The 18,780-nt window shown below is 36.0% G+C and overlaps 1 protein-coding gene across 3 annotated transcripts; it reads right to left on the bottom strand.

Annotated features, from left to right (window-relative positions):
* Nucleotides 1-2,135: 2,135 nt before the first annotated feature.
* On the bottom strand, nt 2,136-18,736 carry ndufaf6 (NADH:ubiquinone oxidoreductase complex assembly factor 6). 3 transcript variants are annotated; one of them, XR_007972108.1, is made up of 10 exons: nt 18,471-18,736; nt 17,476-17,575; nt 17,140-17,262; nt 16,975-17,031; nt 14,035-14,137; nt 13,529-13,662; nt 5,924-6,025; nt 5,127-5,210; nt 4,690-4,746; nt 4,035-4,105 (listed from the first exon to the last, which is right to left on the bottom strand). XR_007972108.1 is itself a non-coding variant. In XM_052143946.1 (9 exons), the coding sequence occupies exons 3-9, from the start codon at nt 17,224-17,226 to the stop codon at nt 3,977-3,979; spliced, it is 669 nt and encodes a 222-aa protein (XP_051999906.1). In that variant the 5' UTR covers nt 17,227-17,262; nt 17,472-17,575; nt 18,471-18,498; the 3' UTR covers nt 2,136-3,976. The 3 variants fall into 3 exon arrangements, 2 of the variants coding, with proteins under 2 accessions (XP_051999906.1, XP_051999905.1); XM_052143946.1 differs by lacking the exon at nt 5,127-5,210 and having other exon boundaries at nt 2,136-4,105; nt 17,472-17,575; nt 18,471-18,498; XM_052143945.1 differs by lacking the exon at nt 5,127-5,210 and having other exon boundaries at nt 2,144-4,105; nt 18,471-18,721.
* Between the last annotated feature and the right edge of the window lie 44 nt (nt 18,737-18,780).

Here is an 18,780-nt window from a genome sequence, read left to right as displayed (position 1 = left end):
ATTAGAACAGAGGTGATATTGGTGAATAACAGCAAATCAGGTGTAGGCTTTTTACATGTTTTTGATGACAGGTGTTTCAGCTTGCTCATTTAAAGCCAATTATCGCTTAAGTTAACAAATATATACATATATATATATATATATATATATATATATATATATATATATAGGCACTTCATTGGCCCCTACTTCTGACATTTATAATTCACACTGGCAATTGAACATCATCTGAATACGTATGAGAGCACTGTGTTGGGCTTTGTTTACAGAAGCTGTCAGATCCATTTTAGAGGTGCAGTGCAGCAATTTGAAACTGTTTTCAAAATGCATTACATCTCCACTGATTAGAAAAAGCTAATCAAATGAATAGTAAAAGTCTCTTACCTAACCTGGAAAGAATATTTCTATTCTCTATAATGTGGTGGTTCTTAACAGGTGGGTCACGACCCACAAATTGGTCGCAGGTCTGTTCTGATAGGGCTGCAGACAGCAGGGGGAAAACAATACTAGATGCAAAAAAACTGCAACTAACCATATAACTGTGCATTGTTAAGATAACAAAAAAATAGGCTTATCAACTTTTAAAAGGGAAGGGAAAACTATTTACAAATCTTTCATGGTTGATGTCAAAGGATGTGCATCCAACTAAACACTTGGTACAAGCTAGCCAAATTGCAGATGCCTACATGGTTGTTTGTTATGCTCTCATCCTCAAAAAAGTCAAATAAAATACAATTTTGTTCATGTTTTGGGCTGCCACTTGTTGTCCATTGTGAAATCTGGGTCCTAAAGCATCTCAAATAACACACAGATACACAATAAATTATATATATATATATATATATATTATTTATTTTTATTATTTTTTGCCTAAAAGTGAGCGCAAACACACTTTCTTTTAAGTGGAAAAACTGTGGAACATCACTATAAACTATTGGATGTGTTTCCAAAATTGGTAATCAGGCAAAGTAGAACCTGGTCTCTAGGATAAGGTCTCTATTAAGAATGTCTTTGTTCAGTTTTATAACATTCAAAAATTGTTCAGTGTGACCCTGACACAGTAAGACAGGCATTTACTTGCAGAAGGCTTTTCCACATGATAATTACTTGCCATATGTCTCTATTCATTATAAAATCTCTATTCAGAGGTAAAGAATTAAATCACTGACCCACAGCCAACTATATTTTGGGAACAAAACTGAGCTTCAAATGTACTTATCTGAATTTGAGTTTTGAATGCACTTATTAGAATTTTCTATTAGCAGAAATCGACTGTTCACATATCTATTTGCAATCACAAAGCTTTTCTAGTTTCCCTGATCTCGTTAAATGAGAGAATTTCAATGGTTGTATCCTGCAATAAAAACCTGAACCACCATTTGGCTAAAAAGGACATTAATTAGGCTGAGCAGCACAATCTGACATTTGAGGGTTTAACCCCTGCTTGAAGAAGTATTTTAATGGTTCCACTTCCAAGGAGCTTCAAACATAAGATACTGTAATTGTGAGTGGACTGAATTTTTTTTGATAGCAATTACAAAGCATATCATAGTCATATAAAACTCAGAGCACTAAAAAAGGTGAATTCATATTCCAGTTATTTTTGTGTCACATCTATGAGCTGCTGACTGTATGACAACCGTGTTGTTCAACATTGTTCCCAAATAAGTTTGAATCTTTGATCAAAGCTGCTTCTCAAAAGGTGAGCAAAGGATATTTTTCAGCAGCTTCTCACATTTTATGTACACCTTCCAGTTTGTCCTAATGAATTTAATTTAAATAGTTATTGCAATTTAAGTAATTGCAAAGCCTACAGTAATGGCTAGTATTAATGTCCAAAAATGATGAAACAAAAATAAATGATCTACTGAAAGCAAACATCATCTAGTTTTCTTGTATCACAGCAGGTAACTGACCAAAGTGTATCACTATTTAGTAATTTTGCACTACCTGTGTGCTTTTAGAGTCCCAAACTTGGCCATTGTTTGTAGTCTTTTCCAATCCCTTTCCAAAATCTAATAAATTAGTGAACACTCATCAGATTCATCATACAGCATGTTAAGATGAGTTTGAGTAGAGTTTGGACAAGTATTGTAGAAAGGACTACAGTTCATAGATGATGATTATATGACTAATTAAGCAACAAAAACTAACTGAAGGTGAGCCAAGAAGTTTTGGGGAGACTATATTGAAACTGTAGCTTCCTAAGCTACAAGCTGCCCATATGTTAAAGTAGTTAATTAACATTAGTTAGTAGTTAACAGTAGTTAACATTAAACGTCTTCGTCCCTCTCTCACATTGAACAGCACTGCCATTCTTATTCATGCACTGGTTACATCACGTATTGATTACAATCTGCAATGCTCTCCTCACTGGTCTTCCTTCCAAACTTCTCAATACATTTCAGCTGGTCCAGAACTCAGCTGCACAAATAATTTCTAGAACCCCCTCTATTGAACACATTTCACCTGTTCTTAAACATTTGCACTGGCTTACGGTTAAGTATCGAATTGATTTTAAAATCTTGCTTCTTACAAGGCCTTAAATAATCTTACTCCCTCATACCTGGTAGCTATACACCAACTCGTACCCTCAGATCTTCCTCATCAACACTTCTTGTTATACCACGTATCCATCTAAACACTATGGGTTCTAGATCTTTTAGTTACACTGCTCCTCACTTATGGAATTCCCTTCCTCTGGACATTCGTAATAGTGAAAGTATTCATACTTTTAAATCTAGTCTTAAAAATCACCTTTTTAAACAGGCTTTTTTATGACTGTGCATGCTGGGTTTATAAATTGTATCTTCCAATGTTTTATTGTATATCATAGTACTTTTTGCTTAATGTTGTTACCGTTGATGCTTTCATGGTTGACTTTGTGTTCTGATTGTACAGTGGCCTTGAGTGTTGTGAAAGACGCCTATAAATAAAATGTATTATTATTAGTAGTAGTAATCTTCAATCAAGCTACTCTCTTAAAAATGTAGCTACAAGTTAACAAAAAACTATTTGTAGCTTCAATGTAGATGGAGATTTAAAGACAATATTATTTCATTAGGATGACAACATTAAATTGAACATATATACACAAACATAAACACTCTACTTCATGTACCTTGAGTCAAAATATAGTGGTAAACAGCAGCAATTAAATATTTCACAAAAAAAAAAAAAAAAAAGGCAAAGTCACAAAATCAGAAAGAACAGATTCGTTTAAAACAAAATTTTAAAGTAGCTTGTTACTGGAAAAGCTACACCATTGTGAAAATAGCTGAGCAAATGAAAAGTATAGTTAGGTTAGTAGCATCACTAATTTTAGTAAGTTACTCCCCAACAGCTGTTACTAATAACACCCAAAACTCGTTTTCTTGTTGGTTAGATAGAAACTTTTATCAGTGGGAGGCTTGCATACATACATATAAATATATTTAAAAAAAAAAAAAATACATAATTTCTTCCCCTAAAATGGGCTCACAATGGAAGCTGGATTGATTGACCATCACGATGGGCACATTCCACAATTATAAATATGTAAAATTGTTATGATCTAACTGCATCCAGTTTATTGGCAAATACTTTATATAACTGAATATTTTACAAAAAACCTTTCATGACTAGTTGTACAAATATTTCTTTCAATTCATTCCACAACAGCTATGCAAATTCTTACAAACTGAGAAAAGTTTCAGGTAGAATAGAGGGTATTAATTTATTGTTGAAATGATTCAGACAAACTGTTTTGGTGGTGCCAATTTTCCATTCAACCCGTTCCTCTCTTGTATTGAGTGACAGCAACTTAGTAATTATTAGGTAATCAAATATTTTCCTTTTCTTTCATATAGATTTCTACCATTAAAAAACATACAAATTGTCCACACAGCTAGACAATTTATTGCAGTGAAGTGCTCTTGTCTTGGGTATTGACAGGAAACTCATTTGAAACAGTAAGATGCTAATTATCTTAGACACATCAGTAGGTCTTCTTCCATGATCGTATATAAAGCTGAATGGGCAGCATTGGATTCCTCTTCTGTAGGCTGGGATGGAACACATCAAAATCCACTTTCCTGACTCTGTGCAAGTATTCATCCAGAACAACCTGATGTAATGGACACAAACACTCAGAACAGGCTTTTTTAAATTAGTGGTCACTACTACTCAGGGTTAGGGATTTGAACTAAAATCCCTGCTATTACTTTTCTAAGTGATCTGACTTGCAATTTTCAACTGGAAGCCAATAAAACACTAATCCTATTGACTAAGTCTAAGGAGGGACCCAAGCCATATCTAGGGAGCGGAATATCACAAAGGCCCTAGCAACTGCATAGCAATGAGCTTTAAATCACATTGGAACAGCATAGCAATGCCCTGGCAACCACCCATAACAACTTGGCATTGTGGTGGCAACTTTTGCATGGGCAAGCACTCTTGCTAGAAAAAATCTTGCTAGTTTTGTACACTTGCCTCACTCGTAACGTACCACAAGCTTATTCCCTCAGCTCCATTGTGGGTGGTTTCTTTAAAGAGAAACAACTGAAAAAAAAGCCTTAAGATGTGCAATCAGACCGTGAGTTGGTAGTGGCGGCTCCAGGGAGCAGGAGTCAAGCTATGAGTTAGTCTATCACATCACATTAGTGAGGCATGTGGAGGGAGAGAGAAGCTGAAAGAGATGAAATTGCTCACTGTTTGCAGGAGGACAGGCATGGCAGCATGTGGAACGTTCTTGCTGAAGGATCTAGCCTGTGAGAATGTAGTCATAAGTCAGTTAAAACAAGATATCTAATGAATGCAGCTAAAATACTCATAACTGGACTGTATTTAAGAGCACATAACTGTTTCATTATTTTTGGGATTCCTAATCAGGTCCATCCAGAAAGAAAAAAGAAAGAGAGAGACTATTTTGACTGATAAAAGTGAAGCTTATTTTTAGGATGTTGCTTTTTACACTAGGTTTATGAAAATTAAGCACATTTGCATTACTGTAATACAAAAAAAATCTCATTACTTTAATGCAAAAAATAATGATATATCATTAAAATTGTTAAGAATTGATACATCGTGGTAGAATTTGCTGTACTGCCTTTAATTTATGCCTATCATTGGGTTAATTTTGTGCTAACCTTGATTCTTATCATCTATGCAGATATGCAAAGGAGGTTCGGCAATATCTGATGAGGTCTCTGATTAGCAGTTCCCTGGATATTCTGGAATGTGATGTGATTTCACAGGTCTTTTAATGGTTTCAGTAATGAACAGAAGGCAACAATCAAGGGTCATGTAAGCTGTTGGTGGAGGACGGTTGATCTGTCTTGTGATGAGTTAAATTAGTATGCAAATTGAAACTTACTAGGGAAACACTCTCAACATCTCTTAACTCTTTCCCCGCCAAACACGGAATTTTCCGTGTTTTATGAAAAAACGCTTCCCCGCCAAACACGGAATTTTCCGGGTTTCCGTGTTTTAGGTGTTATACGGTAAGGAAGACCCCTGCGCATGTTTTGAAAGAGTACGCAACTCTTTGATCAAAGAAACAGACTGCGATCGTCTCAAACATGAAGTGGAGTATGAGAAGCTCAAAATATCAGACATAAACATGCCTTTTTCTCAGCTTTTTGTCTGAAATGTTGTTTTTTGACAAAACCTACCTCTGTTCAAGTCGCAATAAAAAAAGAACAAATGAAGATAAAATAAAATCGTTTTTTTTTTTTTTTTGCCTAAAAGCAGAGGCTCAGATCTTTATTGTGATATATAGCATCTTCATATATTCATGGAAGAAAATATTCTGCGGGCCATTAAAATTAGCGAAAATCGTCAAAAACCCTGGCGGTGGCTGGCAACTTTTTTTAAAAACGCTGGCGGGGAAAGAGTTAATTAACCACAGCTCCGAAACGAGCGCTTTAGCTTTTACAGTGCATACGTGTTGGAGATGGACGTGGGCTTGGCTGGCGATGTCATAAACAACGTCCCTGACGTTCTGGTCCCTGCTGCCACGGATAAAGTCCTCTTGAGACACACCATGCTGAGGCAGAAACAGTAAAACGTATTACCAGTAAACCTCATATGACTGATAGATAAATAACCTTAAGTGATATCACAATCCTTTTTTTATCCTTTCATCTTTCAGGCAGAATTATAATAAAACATAAGCAGTGAATCTCACAAAACCTGTGTGGAACATATTTCAACCCCAAAGTCTATATAAATTTTACATTTTTCAATTTTAAGACCGTAACTTAAAGGGATAGTTCACCCAAAATTCTCTCATTAATTACTCACTGTCATGCCATACCACATGAGTACATTCTTCTGCAGAATACAAACGAACATTTTTAGAAGAATATTTCAGCTCCCAAGGTTCATGCAATGCAAGTGAATGGTGACCAGTCCTTTCAAGCTCCAAAATTTACAAAGGCAGCATAAAAGTAAACCATATGACTCCAGTTGTTTAATATGTCTTCATAAGCGATGCAATCACTTGGGTTGTGAAACAGATCAATATTTAATTCTTTTTTACTATAAATCTCCACTTTCACTTTCAGAATGTGAAAGCGAAGATATATAGTAAAAAGGACTTAAAAATCTGAAGTCATATGGATTGATTTTATGCTGCCTTTAAGTGCTTTTTGGAGCTAGTAAGGTCTGGTCACCATTCACTTGCATTTTATGAATCTACAATGCTGAAATAGTCTTTTAAAAATCTTTGTTTGTGTTCGCAGACGAAAGTCATACACATCTGGGGTGGCATGGGGTGAGTAAATGAGAGAATTTCCATTTTTGGCTGAAATATCCCTTTAAAAACAAAGTTTAAGCATTGTGATATCATGAAAATTAAGGGCATCTTAATACTGTAATGTGGAGAAAACACATTCTCATTACCGTAATGCCAAAATTCTCACTCTTTACTGTAAAAAGTAATAAAAACCTGTTTTTAATCACCGTAAATTAATTTCAGTACAACAAATACCACTCATGTAAATTTGCAATTGTACTTTACAAATGTATATAAATCATATATATTTGGGACTGTGTCCTATGAAGGGCCAAATTACTCAAAAGTAAATCAAATGAAAATGGTGATAAATCTTTAAATAAAAAATAAATCTTTTTTTTATTATGCAAATTTCTTCAAACCGTAACTATAGCTGAGCTTGGAACAGTAAAACATTTCTTGTTCACTCTCAAAGATGAAGATGCCAAACAAAACGTCGACATTCACTTAATTTTAACCCATATAGAAAATGTAAGGGAAATGTTGGCCGAAAAACTCATTTTTCGACAGGAAATGTATGACATAATATTGATTCTGTAGGAGAAGGTCATTAACGAAGAGGACATCCAACTTTGAAAGGTGACACCCACTAAAGTTGAGTGACATGTCGATAACGTAACCCTGAAAACTGAGACAAATTAAATGCTTAAAAAAAAAAATCAACACAAAAGATAAAACTAAAATGAAAATGGATGCAAACTAGTGCTAAAAATAAAATACAAGGGACATTTAATGATTCATTTAATAATTGTATAGTTTAATGATTTCTTTAATGATTTCATTTTTAAGTTGGCCCTCCATATTTTCAGCATTACAGTAATAAAAATGTAAAATGTTCCCCACATTATAGTAGGCTAGAATGGAAGAAGAGAGTTTAACTGTCATTAAAATAATTTCACAATAACAAAAACCTAAATGGTCCTAAAAATAGGCTTAATTTCTTAATGCAAATTATAATTTCTTATTTTTCCCTTTTGGTTTAGGGGTAAAAAAAATATGATCCTCATATTTCTTTTTGTGAGATTCACCCTAATAGACATGCCTCCATTCAGCAGAAATAGATCAATGTATGGCAGAAAAATTAGTATGCAGAAGAAAATGTGAAACATTTGTATGCAGTGTGTAATCCCAACAGCATCCCAAGAGTTCTACAAAACAAATGCAAAAATAACGCTTATTAATATCTGTGAAAATACTGATTCAAATGAAGACATAAATTAGCAAGTGTAAAATTCTTCCACCACTCATTTATCATTTGCTCTTCTTAACTGTGTTCTGAACAAACACAAATACATCCACACCATAATCCATGACAGCAGGGGATCAATAAACACAGTGCAGAAGCAATTATTTAGTATCTAATTTAAAAGGCAATTTGGTCCTCAAACAGAAAATTGTGAAAGAATAAAGCATCCGCAGCCAATAAACATACTTTATAACCAGACTATGTAATTGTTGGATGCTATCATTATCGATCGTTTCTCCAATTCTTGATAGGGGGCTTCATGCCACATACTGTGATAAATGTTGCTTGCAGGTTGTTTTTACAGTGAGTCTAATGTTGCACATGTGTTTGCTAATCTTGACATGTACCAAACAGACATTGGTTATAATTCTCTGCAAGCCACCAAATATTCTCTAAAACAATAGTAACATAAACATTCAAAATCCTGATGATGTAATTCATCAATCCCAAATAAAAATGTTTAATTGCACTCAGTGCATTATTTAAGACATCGATTACTCTCCAATTAAAAGGTTTAAAATCTTATACGCATAATGCCTTGAGGATTTACAGGTGAAACTCGAAAAATTAGAATATCGTGCAAAAGTTCATTAATTTCAGTAATTCAACTTAAAAGGTGAAACTAATATATTATATAGACTCATTACAAGCAAAGTAAGATATTTCAAGCCTTTATTTGATATAATTTTTATGATTATGGCTTACAGCTTATGAAAACCCCAAATTCAGAATCTCAGAAAATTAGAATATTGTGAAAAGGTTCAGTATTGTAGGCTCAAAGTGTCACACTCTAATCAGCTAAACACCTGCAAAGGGTTCCTGAGCCTTTAAATGGTCTCTCAGTCTGGTTCAGTTGAATTCACAATCATGGGGAAGACTGCTGACCTGACAGTTGTGCAGAAAACCATCATTGACACCCTCCACAAGGAGGGAAAGCCTCAAAAGGTAATTGCAAAAGAAGTTGGATGTTCTCAAAGTGCTGTATCAAAGCACATTAATAGAAAGTTAAGTGGAAGGGAAAAGTGTGGAAGAAAAAGGTGCACAAGCAGCAGGGATGACCGTAGCCTGGAGAGGATTGTCAGGAAAAGGCCATTCAAATGTGTGGGGAGCTTCACAAGGAGTGGACTGAGGCTGGAGTTACTGCATCAAGAGCCACCACACACAGACGGGTCCTGGACATGGGCTTCAAATGTCAAACGTCTTACCTGGGCTAAAGAAAAAAGAACTGGTCTGTTGCTCAGTGGTCCAAAGTCCTCTTTTCTGATGAGAGCAAATTTTGCATCTCATTTGGAAACCAAGGTCCCAGAGTCTGGAGGAAGAATGGAGAGGCACACAATCCAAGATGCTTGAAGTCCAGTGTGAAGTTTCCACAGTCTGTGTTGGTTTGGGGAGCCATGTCATCGGCTGGTGTTGGTCCACTGTGCTTTATTAAGTCCAGAGTCAACGCAGCCGTCTACCGGGACATTTTAGAGCACTTCATGCTTCCTTCAGCAGACAAGCTTTATGGAGATGCTGACTTCATTTTCCAGCAGGACTTGGCACCTGCCCACACTGCCAAAAGTACCAAAACCTGGTTCAATGACCATGGTATTACTGTGCTTGATTGGCCAGCAAACTCGCCTGACCTGAACCCCATAGAGAATCTATGGGGCATTGCCAAGAGAAAGATGAGAGACATGAGACCAAACAATGCAGAAGAGCTGAAGGCCGCTATTGAAGCATCTTGGTCTTCCATAACACCTCAGCAGTGCCACAGGCTGATAGCATCCATGCCACGCCGCATTGAGGCAGTAATTAATGCAAAAGGGGCCCAAACCAAGTACTGAGTACATATGCATGATTATACTTTTCAGAGGGCCGACATTTTTGTATTTAAAATCCTTTTTTTTATTGATTTCATGTAATATTCGAATTTTCTGAGATTCTGAATTTTGGGTTTTCATAAGCTGTAAGCCATAATCATCAAAATTATATCAAATAAAGGCTTGAAATATCTTACTTTGCTTGTAATGAGTCTATATAATATATTAGTTTCACCTTTTAAGTTGAATTACTGAAATTAATGAACTTTTGAACGATATTCTAATTTTTCGAGTTTCACCTGTAATTCAAGAAAGGTTTTAACAAAAAGTGCAGACAATTAGTAAGAAACATCTGTGTGCTGCAATTTATTAATTAGCAATGCTTCAGCAATACAGAAGTAACATTCTCAAAAAATGTATTAAGAGGCAGGCTATTATGCTCTTGTAAGCATGTGATATTTACCCTAGAAACCAAACAGCTTGGTCATATAATTTATAGTGCAACAACAGTGCCCCCAACTGGTGAATGTGCAATCAGAGTAAAAACGTCTACATATGATTTAATTTGAATACTGTACAATGTTTCTAGCAGAGATTAGTTGTTCTTTATCCCAGTTCTAATAGCATGTTCATGCTGCTATGGCGACAGCTGGCAGACATAAATCCTTTGGGTCAGGGCTTAGCAGCTGAGAGGACACGGACAGCTTTACCCACATATATGCTGACTGCCGTGGATTGATGGGTTGTCTCTAGTCCTTCAATACAGCCTCTCTTATGTTAGAAATATGTGGCATTTCAAGGCAGTTGCATAGATGATACAGATAACAAGTCTGCATATGCACATTCTGAAGTGTGTAATTTTTTCAATGCTAAAATTGTTAATGTTAATGTTAGAATAGTTTATGTGCCTATACAAGCTTTTCTGATATGATGACTTTCCAAAGAGTGTAAACACTGCCTCTGCGGTGCTTTCATATCATCCCCATGTTTGTTTGAGCAGTCCAACGCCAACTTCTTGCTCAAACAATGGCTTGAGTTTGGGGCAAGACCACCTGTTTGTTCAAACTAGGGGCATATAAGTTTGGAGAAATAATTATTTAAATTTAGTTTGGTGCCATAAATTGTCACAGAAATTACACACTTCACCTTTAAGCTCTGAAGGTGTTTTTAAAGATTTCCTGTTTCAGTGGCATACCCAAAATTATAGGCTTATAACAAAAAAAAAAGAAAAAGGAAGAAATGGAGGGTCAAGTGTTTGGTATCATTGCAAAGTAGGTCTGCACAATTTGGGGAAAATGTCATATTACGATTATTGAGGCTAATATTGCGATATGCGATTGCAATATAATAAACAAATGGTAACATGAGTCAACTTGCTTGGTTATCAAGGAAAATGCACAAATAGATTACAGATAATGCTGAAATGTGTATTTCTCAACTCAAACAAACAAACTAGCAACAACAACAACTATAAATGCAGTGTTTTCAAATTAAAATATTTTTACACAATATAATAACATCTTTGCATTACTGCAAACTTGTTATTTTCTCAATATTACACCTAAATAAAATGGAACGATAAATAAGAACATACAAATTTTCATGAAAATAAGATTGTCCAAACAAACAGGGACATTTAATCAGGATGTAACATGTACTTTCTATAAACTCTTTTGAAAAGTAAACTGGATATAAAAGTGTGGTTCACTCAAACCACTAAAACTGTTGTTGCTGTTGTGTTTGTTTTTTTTTTTTTAAATGACCAACTGGTATTTCCAAATCTCTTTCTAAAAAGTTCTACTTATCGCTGTTACCTCTTGTCCAGTGTGTGGATCATTTTCTGAAATCCCACTTTGCTAACGGTGCATCATGTCTCTTTATAGCTCTGTGAAGACTTGTCATATGGCATGACACTCTCCAACACATCTGTAATTGTGCTTTGTTTACTGGGCTTTTTAATGTAGTTTTAGCCACTGAACACTGTAAACATTTTGGCCAAGAGTATTATTGATAAGCATTTGTCAATCTTGTTCATCCAAAACCAATATATATATATATATATATATATATACGTAGCAAGCTGCAGAGAGCGGGGGTGAGAGACGAGCATCTCCGTGTTAGAGTGTGCATCACCCGGCAGAACTTTATATCTCTCCCGGTCTCGACTCCTGCTCAGATTGTGTCTCTTCCGCGACTGGTTGAAGCGGACCTGACCGCACCGAGAATGACAGTTTTGGAGTTTGTGTTTATTTACATGGCACGCTCCCGTTTTATATGAACTTTAAGGATGAAATAAAGATATATCGCCAAGCTATGATCGGTGTTATTTTTTCTGGCCACCAGTTCAGTGTCGGTCTGCTCAGCATCCATCTTCACCTGATTTCCACGCTGCACACCGGAAACTCACATGACATGACCACACTTGCCACTCCCAAAACTGAGACTGACTGGTCATCTTTTTATTAGCGGTGTAGAAAATGGGCAAACAGCTCTCAGAGAGAATGGGTTGTCACGTCCACACATGCACTTATATGCCGTCATATAATCGCACAGGGCTGACATCGCGATTGCAATATGATTAATCATGCAGCACTATTGCAAAGAAAACCTTTCAAATGTTTAATGATATACAGTATGATACATTCTGAGACCCTTAGCCTAAGAAACTGCTGAAAAGCCACAAAATACACATTATATATCTCAAGGTGTAAATAAGATGGCTCAAAATAACTGCTGTTGTTTTGTTTCCAATCATGTAAACTGTATCTGAGAAACATTTTGAGTTGATACGACAATGCAATCAAAAGTTATAGCTTTACAAATAGTGTCCAAAAACGTCTCCATGTGTCCAAATGCCACTCCAAACAAATAAAACATAATTGTACATAAAAAAAACAATAACACATGCAAACACAACAATGACTAAAGGTATGAATAGCATGGAGACATGATTTTAGTAATGAGATTTCACAGTATAAGTGCTTTTTGGCTCAATGAGTCTGCATTACTGAATCTGTGTCATTTACATGGTGCCATCTCCTGGTGGCCATATGTAACATTGTGCTTTGTGTGGATTATCTAATGATCAATGCATCCGATTACCTTTTGTGTGGTTTTATTTTAAACATAATCACCTCCTCTAAATAATGGTGTAATATATGATATTTTATGTTACGTTTATTTTCCGTGAAGTTATAAATGAAAACGCTGCATACAAGCAACACCAGCATAATTGTCAAAGAAATATACTTAGCTATTACTCGCTGTATTTTTTTCTGTGAGTAAAACAAATAAGTTGTATTCTGCTCTTTGAGAGCTTTCCAACAACATATGACTCATGGCTGTTTGATCAGTTTAATGGTTTTACTGATTGCCATAATATGTACAGTGAACTTTTTTTTTATCAACAACGTAACACTTCGTTTTGTCTGCAAATTTCAAAGCACTTGTTCAGTTTTTGTGGTAATGCTTACATGCATTGGATAATAGAGTTTCTAAGCTTTCAAATTATACCTATTTTGTGTTTGTAAAGACTGTAGTTGTTAATACTTTGATTTTTTTTTTCCATCAAAAGCTTTAAGGGTTAAAGGGACCAGAAGAAGGTTGCAAACCCTAATGTCTGCTAAGTAAGAGTTAAAAAAAACGATAAGAGCTCAGGAATGGACCATTAGCAAGTTCCAGCAGGATGACTAAAGAGTTACCCACCAGCATGCAGATGTCCATGGGCAGGTAGACTTTGCGTCTGCTGCTGTTGTAGGGGGTAGCACGGAGGCAGGTCAGGATGCCCTGGGCTTTGCCAATGTGGCTGGCAGCATGGTCTGCATGGACATTTTTCACACCTATATAAAAAATAAAAAAATCACCCAAACAAAGCATACACATTTACTGCTTTGCATCAATAAATTGTACATTTCCAATATCTTTCTGATTCCTTTCAAGTTAATCTTTGCTTAACTAACATGATACATCAACACTAACAGCCCAAGTGTAGTTCACACAATGCCTCCTACGGCAAAACATTCTACCAGAGTTAGATTGGCTCTAGCTCTTTGTAATATTAGAATGAAAACAACAACAAAAAGCATGCCTTTTACGCTCAATTGACCTGATTGTAATAGCTACCTGACAGCAGTTAGTTTTGTAAATGTGAATGATCTCAGGTGGTTCTGAAATTCTGCAGTGTGAGATTACATCTAGACTATATAGCTAACCAAGAGTCTCCAGCAGCAGGTAGAGAAGAGAGGACTGAGTGTTCTCGCCATATGCCTCCAGATCCTGAAGGTTCCTGTACGCTCTGTCCTCCATATCTTTCTCCTGTTTAAAACATCAAGAGAACGATTAATTTATACATAATAACATCCAAGATCTATTTTATCCATTTCCCTACTGGAAGAGATTACGATCAACAATTGAAAGCAAGAAGAACTCACAATTTAATTCAGTTAGTTTAATTTAGTATAAAAAAGTATAACGTTATTTTTTTTTTCTTTCAATATGTTTAAAGGAATAGTTCAACCAAAAATGAAAATTCTGTCATAATTTACTCACTCTCATGCCATCCCAGATGTGTATGACTTTCTGCAGAACACAAAGATATTTAGAAGAATATCACAGCTGTGTAGGTCCACATAATGTAAGTGAATGGTGACCAAAACTTTGAAGCGCCATAAAGCACATATAGGCAGCCAGGGCCGTAGCAAGGAATTCTGGGCCCCCTGACTGTATATTGCTCTGGGCCCCTTTCATATTAAAAAATACAGTTTAAAAATATTTGTAGAACCTGTGGGGCCCCTAGAATCGTTTGCACCTTTCACCTCATTAGCTACGGCCTTGAAGGCAGAATAAATGTAATCTATAAGTATCCAGTGGTTTAATCATTAGCTATGTTTACATCCAAGTTGTGAATTTAATTTATGTGAAAAGCCATATTATCGCAAAAACAATATGCAAGTAAAGCCAGGTTTCCATCCAAGTGTGTTCAAAAGGATGAAATAGTCACTTCTGGAGAAATGATAGCCACTGTGAGCGTTTTATTAATCAAATACTGGCAGTTTACAGCACGCAGACAACACACTTTAAAGAACTTGGTCTCATATTTAGGAGCGACAGAGTATCACACACTTCTGGGAACACTAAATATGTGCGTTTATAGATATTTTTCAAAAGTATCAATAAACCTTCTCTTTCATACAGTTCAAGTTTGTATTTGACTATTTGCTCTGAAAAATCTTTGTAGGCTTTGTATTTTCTAGACACCGTTATTTCAGGATGACCGGAGCAACATTTCAGATGTGATTATTGGTCCGCTGGTTAGTCCAGTAATGAACGAGTTATTCAGTCACATGACCATTTTGATGTGCATCTTTTATTCCTAACAAATTCAAAAGGAGTTTAATCGGTATTCCGTCATAGTTTATGTGCATTTCTTCTTATCAGATAAAAGATGTATCCACCTCAAGCAATTTTTTTAATGCGCATTTAGGAGATTTATTAGCATCTTAGTATTTCCATCCAGCAGTTTTTATGTGATATCTCAAAATGTGCATAAAAAACATTGATGGAAACATAGCTAATGTCTTCTGAAGTGATCTAAACAATGTTGTGTGAGAACAGGCCTAAATATAACTCCTTTTCACTGTACACCATGCCAATGCAGGTTCTAGGAAAGATCATGATTTTAAGCTTGATTACACTTCCTAGCGCTTGACGCATGTGCAGAGCGCTAGATGGAACTAGGAAGTGTAATCGAGCTTGAAATCATGATCGCCAAGGATCATGGCAATGTCAAGATTTATAGTGAATATTTTGGTCTATTCTCACCCAAAACCAAATGGCTTCAGAGTACATGGATTAAAACACTGGCGTCTTATGGACTACTTTTATGCAGTCTTTATGTGCTTAATGGAGCTTCAAAGTCTTGGTCACCATTCACTTGCATTGTTTGGACCTACAGAGCGGAGATATTTTTCTTAAATCTACACATCTGGGATAGCATGAGGGTAAATGATGAGAGAATTCTCATTTTAGGTTAACTATTCCTTTAATACAATTGCCAGAGGACAGTCTTAACAACATGCCAACTCAATGAGTCACAGCTTAATATTTAGAATTAGTCATGAATGTCTCTCAGGGAGACATCGGAGGTGAAATTGCATGCGCAATATGGGCAAAAGTATGTTGACACTCCCTTCTAATGAACAGGTTTGGTAATCTCAGCTAATCTCATTAATAACAGGTGCATAAAATCAAATTTACACCCATTTAATCTCCTTAGACAAAAACTTTTTAGTAGAATGGGGCATCAAAAAGAGCACAGTGATGTAATGTGACACTGTCAGTAAAATGGTTCACTGGGCTTGGTATGGAACAACTTGACTGACCTGGACAAAGCTTAGACATGAACCCCACTGAACACTTTTGAGATGAAATGGAATGCCGACTGACATCCGGGACCCATTACCCAACATCAGTGCCTCACCTCCCTGATGCTTGTGTCTCAGTGGGAGAAAATCCCTGCAGCCATGTTCTAACATCTACTGGACAACCTTGTTAAAAGAATATTCCAGGTTCAATACAAGTTTGGCTCCATCAACAGCATTTGTTGCATAATGTTGATTACCACAAAAAATTATTTTCTTTCAAAAGTACAGCCACAAGACATCATTTTACAACTTCTATGCCATGAGGGTGAAACGTTAATGTCAAATAACTAGAAGTTCATTTGCCTAAAATAGTATGAAAATTTAAACAACTTTACAGCTCAACTAAGTTTTAATAGAAGAATTAATGTGTGCTTTAATAAAATATTAAGTTTCACATTTCTGCCTTTAAACCCTCCAGAAATTGTTCCTATTAACTTCTATTGTAATTGCCTCACTGTAACCTAAATTTCTGCTTTTTTTAAAGAAAGGACGAGTCAAAATAAATGTTTGTGGTGATCAAAATTATGCCACAAATGCTGTCAAATGAGCTTAACTTGTATTGAAACCAGAATATTCCTTTAAGAGAATCAAAGCAACTCCATGATTTCAAAATTAAATGCTCAGGAAGCACATATGGGTGTGGTGTCCGGGTGTCCACATACTTTAGGCCATGTTGTGTATTTAAAGAAACCTTAGAGCAGTGCATTTACATCTGAACTAATTACTTACTCTTTCAGATATAATTCTTAACATCCACCTTTTCGTTAATGTGTGTTTCCTTACTGCCTGAGAACAGAGAACAGTTGTGTCACAAGACAAAATCTCTGTTAATTTTCCCAGCCAAATCATATGTGCAAGACTTTTTACTATTTTGTTTATTGACAAAAGACCCACCCTCCACAGTTCTGCACTGACGGGATGGGCTGGTGGGTCATCTCTGTAAACATCCTCCACAGCGCTCTTCCAAAACTGCATTCGCATTAAACCAATGGTTTTCTGGGAAACAGAGTCCTTAATCTGAAAGAGAAGATGCAAATATATGGGCATATACGCACCTATCTCTTAAAGTGATACAGCACTCAATCCGATCAGTGTGATAGACTTAAATATACTTAAACATTTAAAAAAAAGATGCATTTCACATGTGGAACCAGCAAAGATGCACTTAACTCAAAATTAACTGAATTAAAGAGTTTGAGTATTGTTACACTCATAAAATGGAATACCTGCCTGTGCCAGCTCTACATTAAATGCCCTCAGTGCCAAGGCGGAGCAGCGAGAAGCATCAGGAAGAAGCAATGAGCACACAAATCCCTCATAGTCCCTCTTCCTATTATTGAGAGAACAGATGTTATTTGCTCAAAAGGAAATAGGAAGTGTCATCAACTAAAATGTATATTTATTGACTTAAAGTACACTGGAATTTTAGCATACAGTATATGCGTGCAATTGTGTGTACATTTTAATGCAATAGACAACCAAAAAGGAAAATTCTCTCATCATTTACTCACCCTCATGCCATCCCAGATGTGTATTACTTTCTTCAGCAGAACACAAACAATGATTTTTTGAAGAATTTCTCAGCTCTGTAGATCCATACAATGCAAGTGAAGGGTAACCAAATCTTTGAAGCTCCAAAAACCACAAAGGCAGCATAAAAGCAATCCATAAAACAACATTGGTTTAATCAATGTCTACTGAAGTGATCCAGTTGGTTTTGGCTGAGAACAGACCAAAATATAACTACCTTTTCACTGTACATCTGGCCATTGCAGTCTCTATGCATGATCATGGTTTGAAGCTTGATTAAATTTCCTATAGCGCCATTAAGCACTCTGCACATGCCTGCAGAGTGTTAGATGGCACTAAATGAAGTGTAATCGAGATTGAAATCATGATCGCCAAAGAGACTGCTGTCAAGCTGTACAGTGAAAAAGTGAAAAGTGAAAAGGACTCAGCCAAAACCAACTGGATCGCTTTAGTAAGCATTGAGTAAACCAACGAAGGCTTATGGATTACCTTTATGCTTATTTTATGTGCTTTTTGGAGCTTCAAAGTTTTAGTCACCATTCACAGAAGAAAGTCACACACATCTGGGATCGCATGAGAAACACTTGCCTATCTGGTTAATATTTATTTTGTGTAATAAACAAGGAACAATACTTGATTCGTTTGCTGCTGAACGATAATATTTACAGTTAAGTAACTTTAAAGACACAACTTACCTTACAATATCAATGCAGTACTTTTCATTGTGTTGCACTGACGAATCTGTAAATGCTCGCATGCAATTGAGTTCTGTGTGCCTCTTTATCTTAAAACAATTTTTAGTGCTTAGAAGTGCATTCTTAATGTTTATGCAAGATGCCATTGCACAGCCCACGAATCCAGTACCCTTCAACTGTTACATCCTTTCGCGTGTGCGTCATATGAAAGCTCCCCCTGTAAACAAGACCTTCTGCTTTTACGTTCCGCTCCGATATAAACGACACGTTTTCATACAAGTCGCATAACTTTCGTTGTGAACAGGGTTAT

Source organism: Xyrauchen texanus, chromosome 15, assembly GCF_025860055.1.
Source record: "Xyrauchen texanus isolate HMW12.3.18 chromosome 15, RBS_HiC_50CHRs, whole genome shotgun sequence".
Taxonomy (NCBI): Eukaryota; Metazoa; Chordata; class Actinopteri; order Cypriniformes; family Catostomidae; genus Xyrauchen; species Xyrauchen texanus.
This window is presented reverse-complemented; position numbering and strand designations above follow the sequence as displayed.

Bases quoted from the DNA above. Each gene is read 5' to 3' on its own strand.
- ndufaf6 (XM_052143945.1), bottom strand. From the start codon at position 18,616: ATGGCATCTTGCATAAACATTAAGAATGCACTTCTAAGCACTAAAAAT. The intron at 17,032-17,139 runs GTGGGTCTTTTG...CTCTGTTCTCAG, and splicing joins TCAGTGCAGAACTGTGGAGG to GCAGTAAGGAAACACACATT. The intron at 4,747-5,923 runs GTATGCACTGTA...ACATTCTCACAG, and splicing joins CCCACGTCCATCTCCAACAC to GCTAGATCCTTCAGCAAGAA.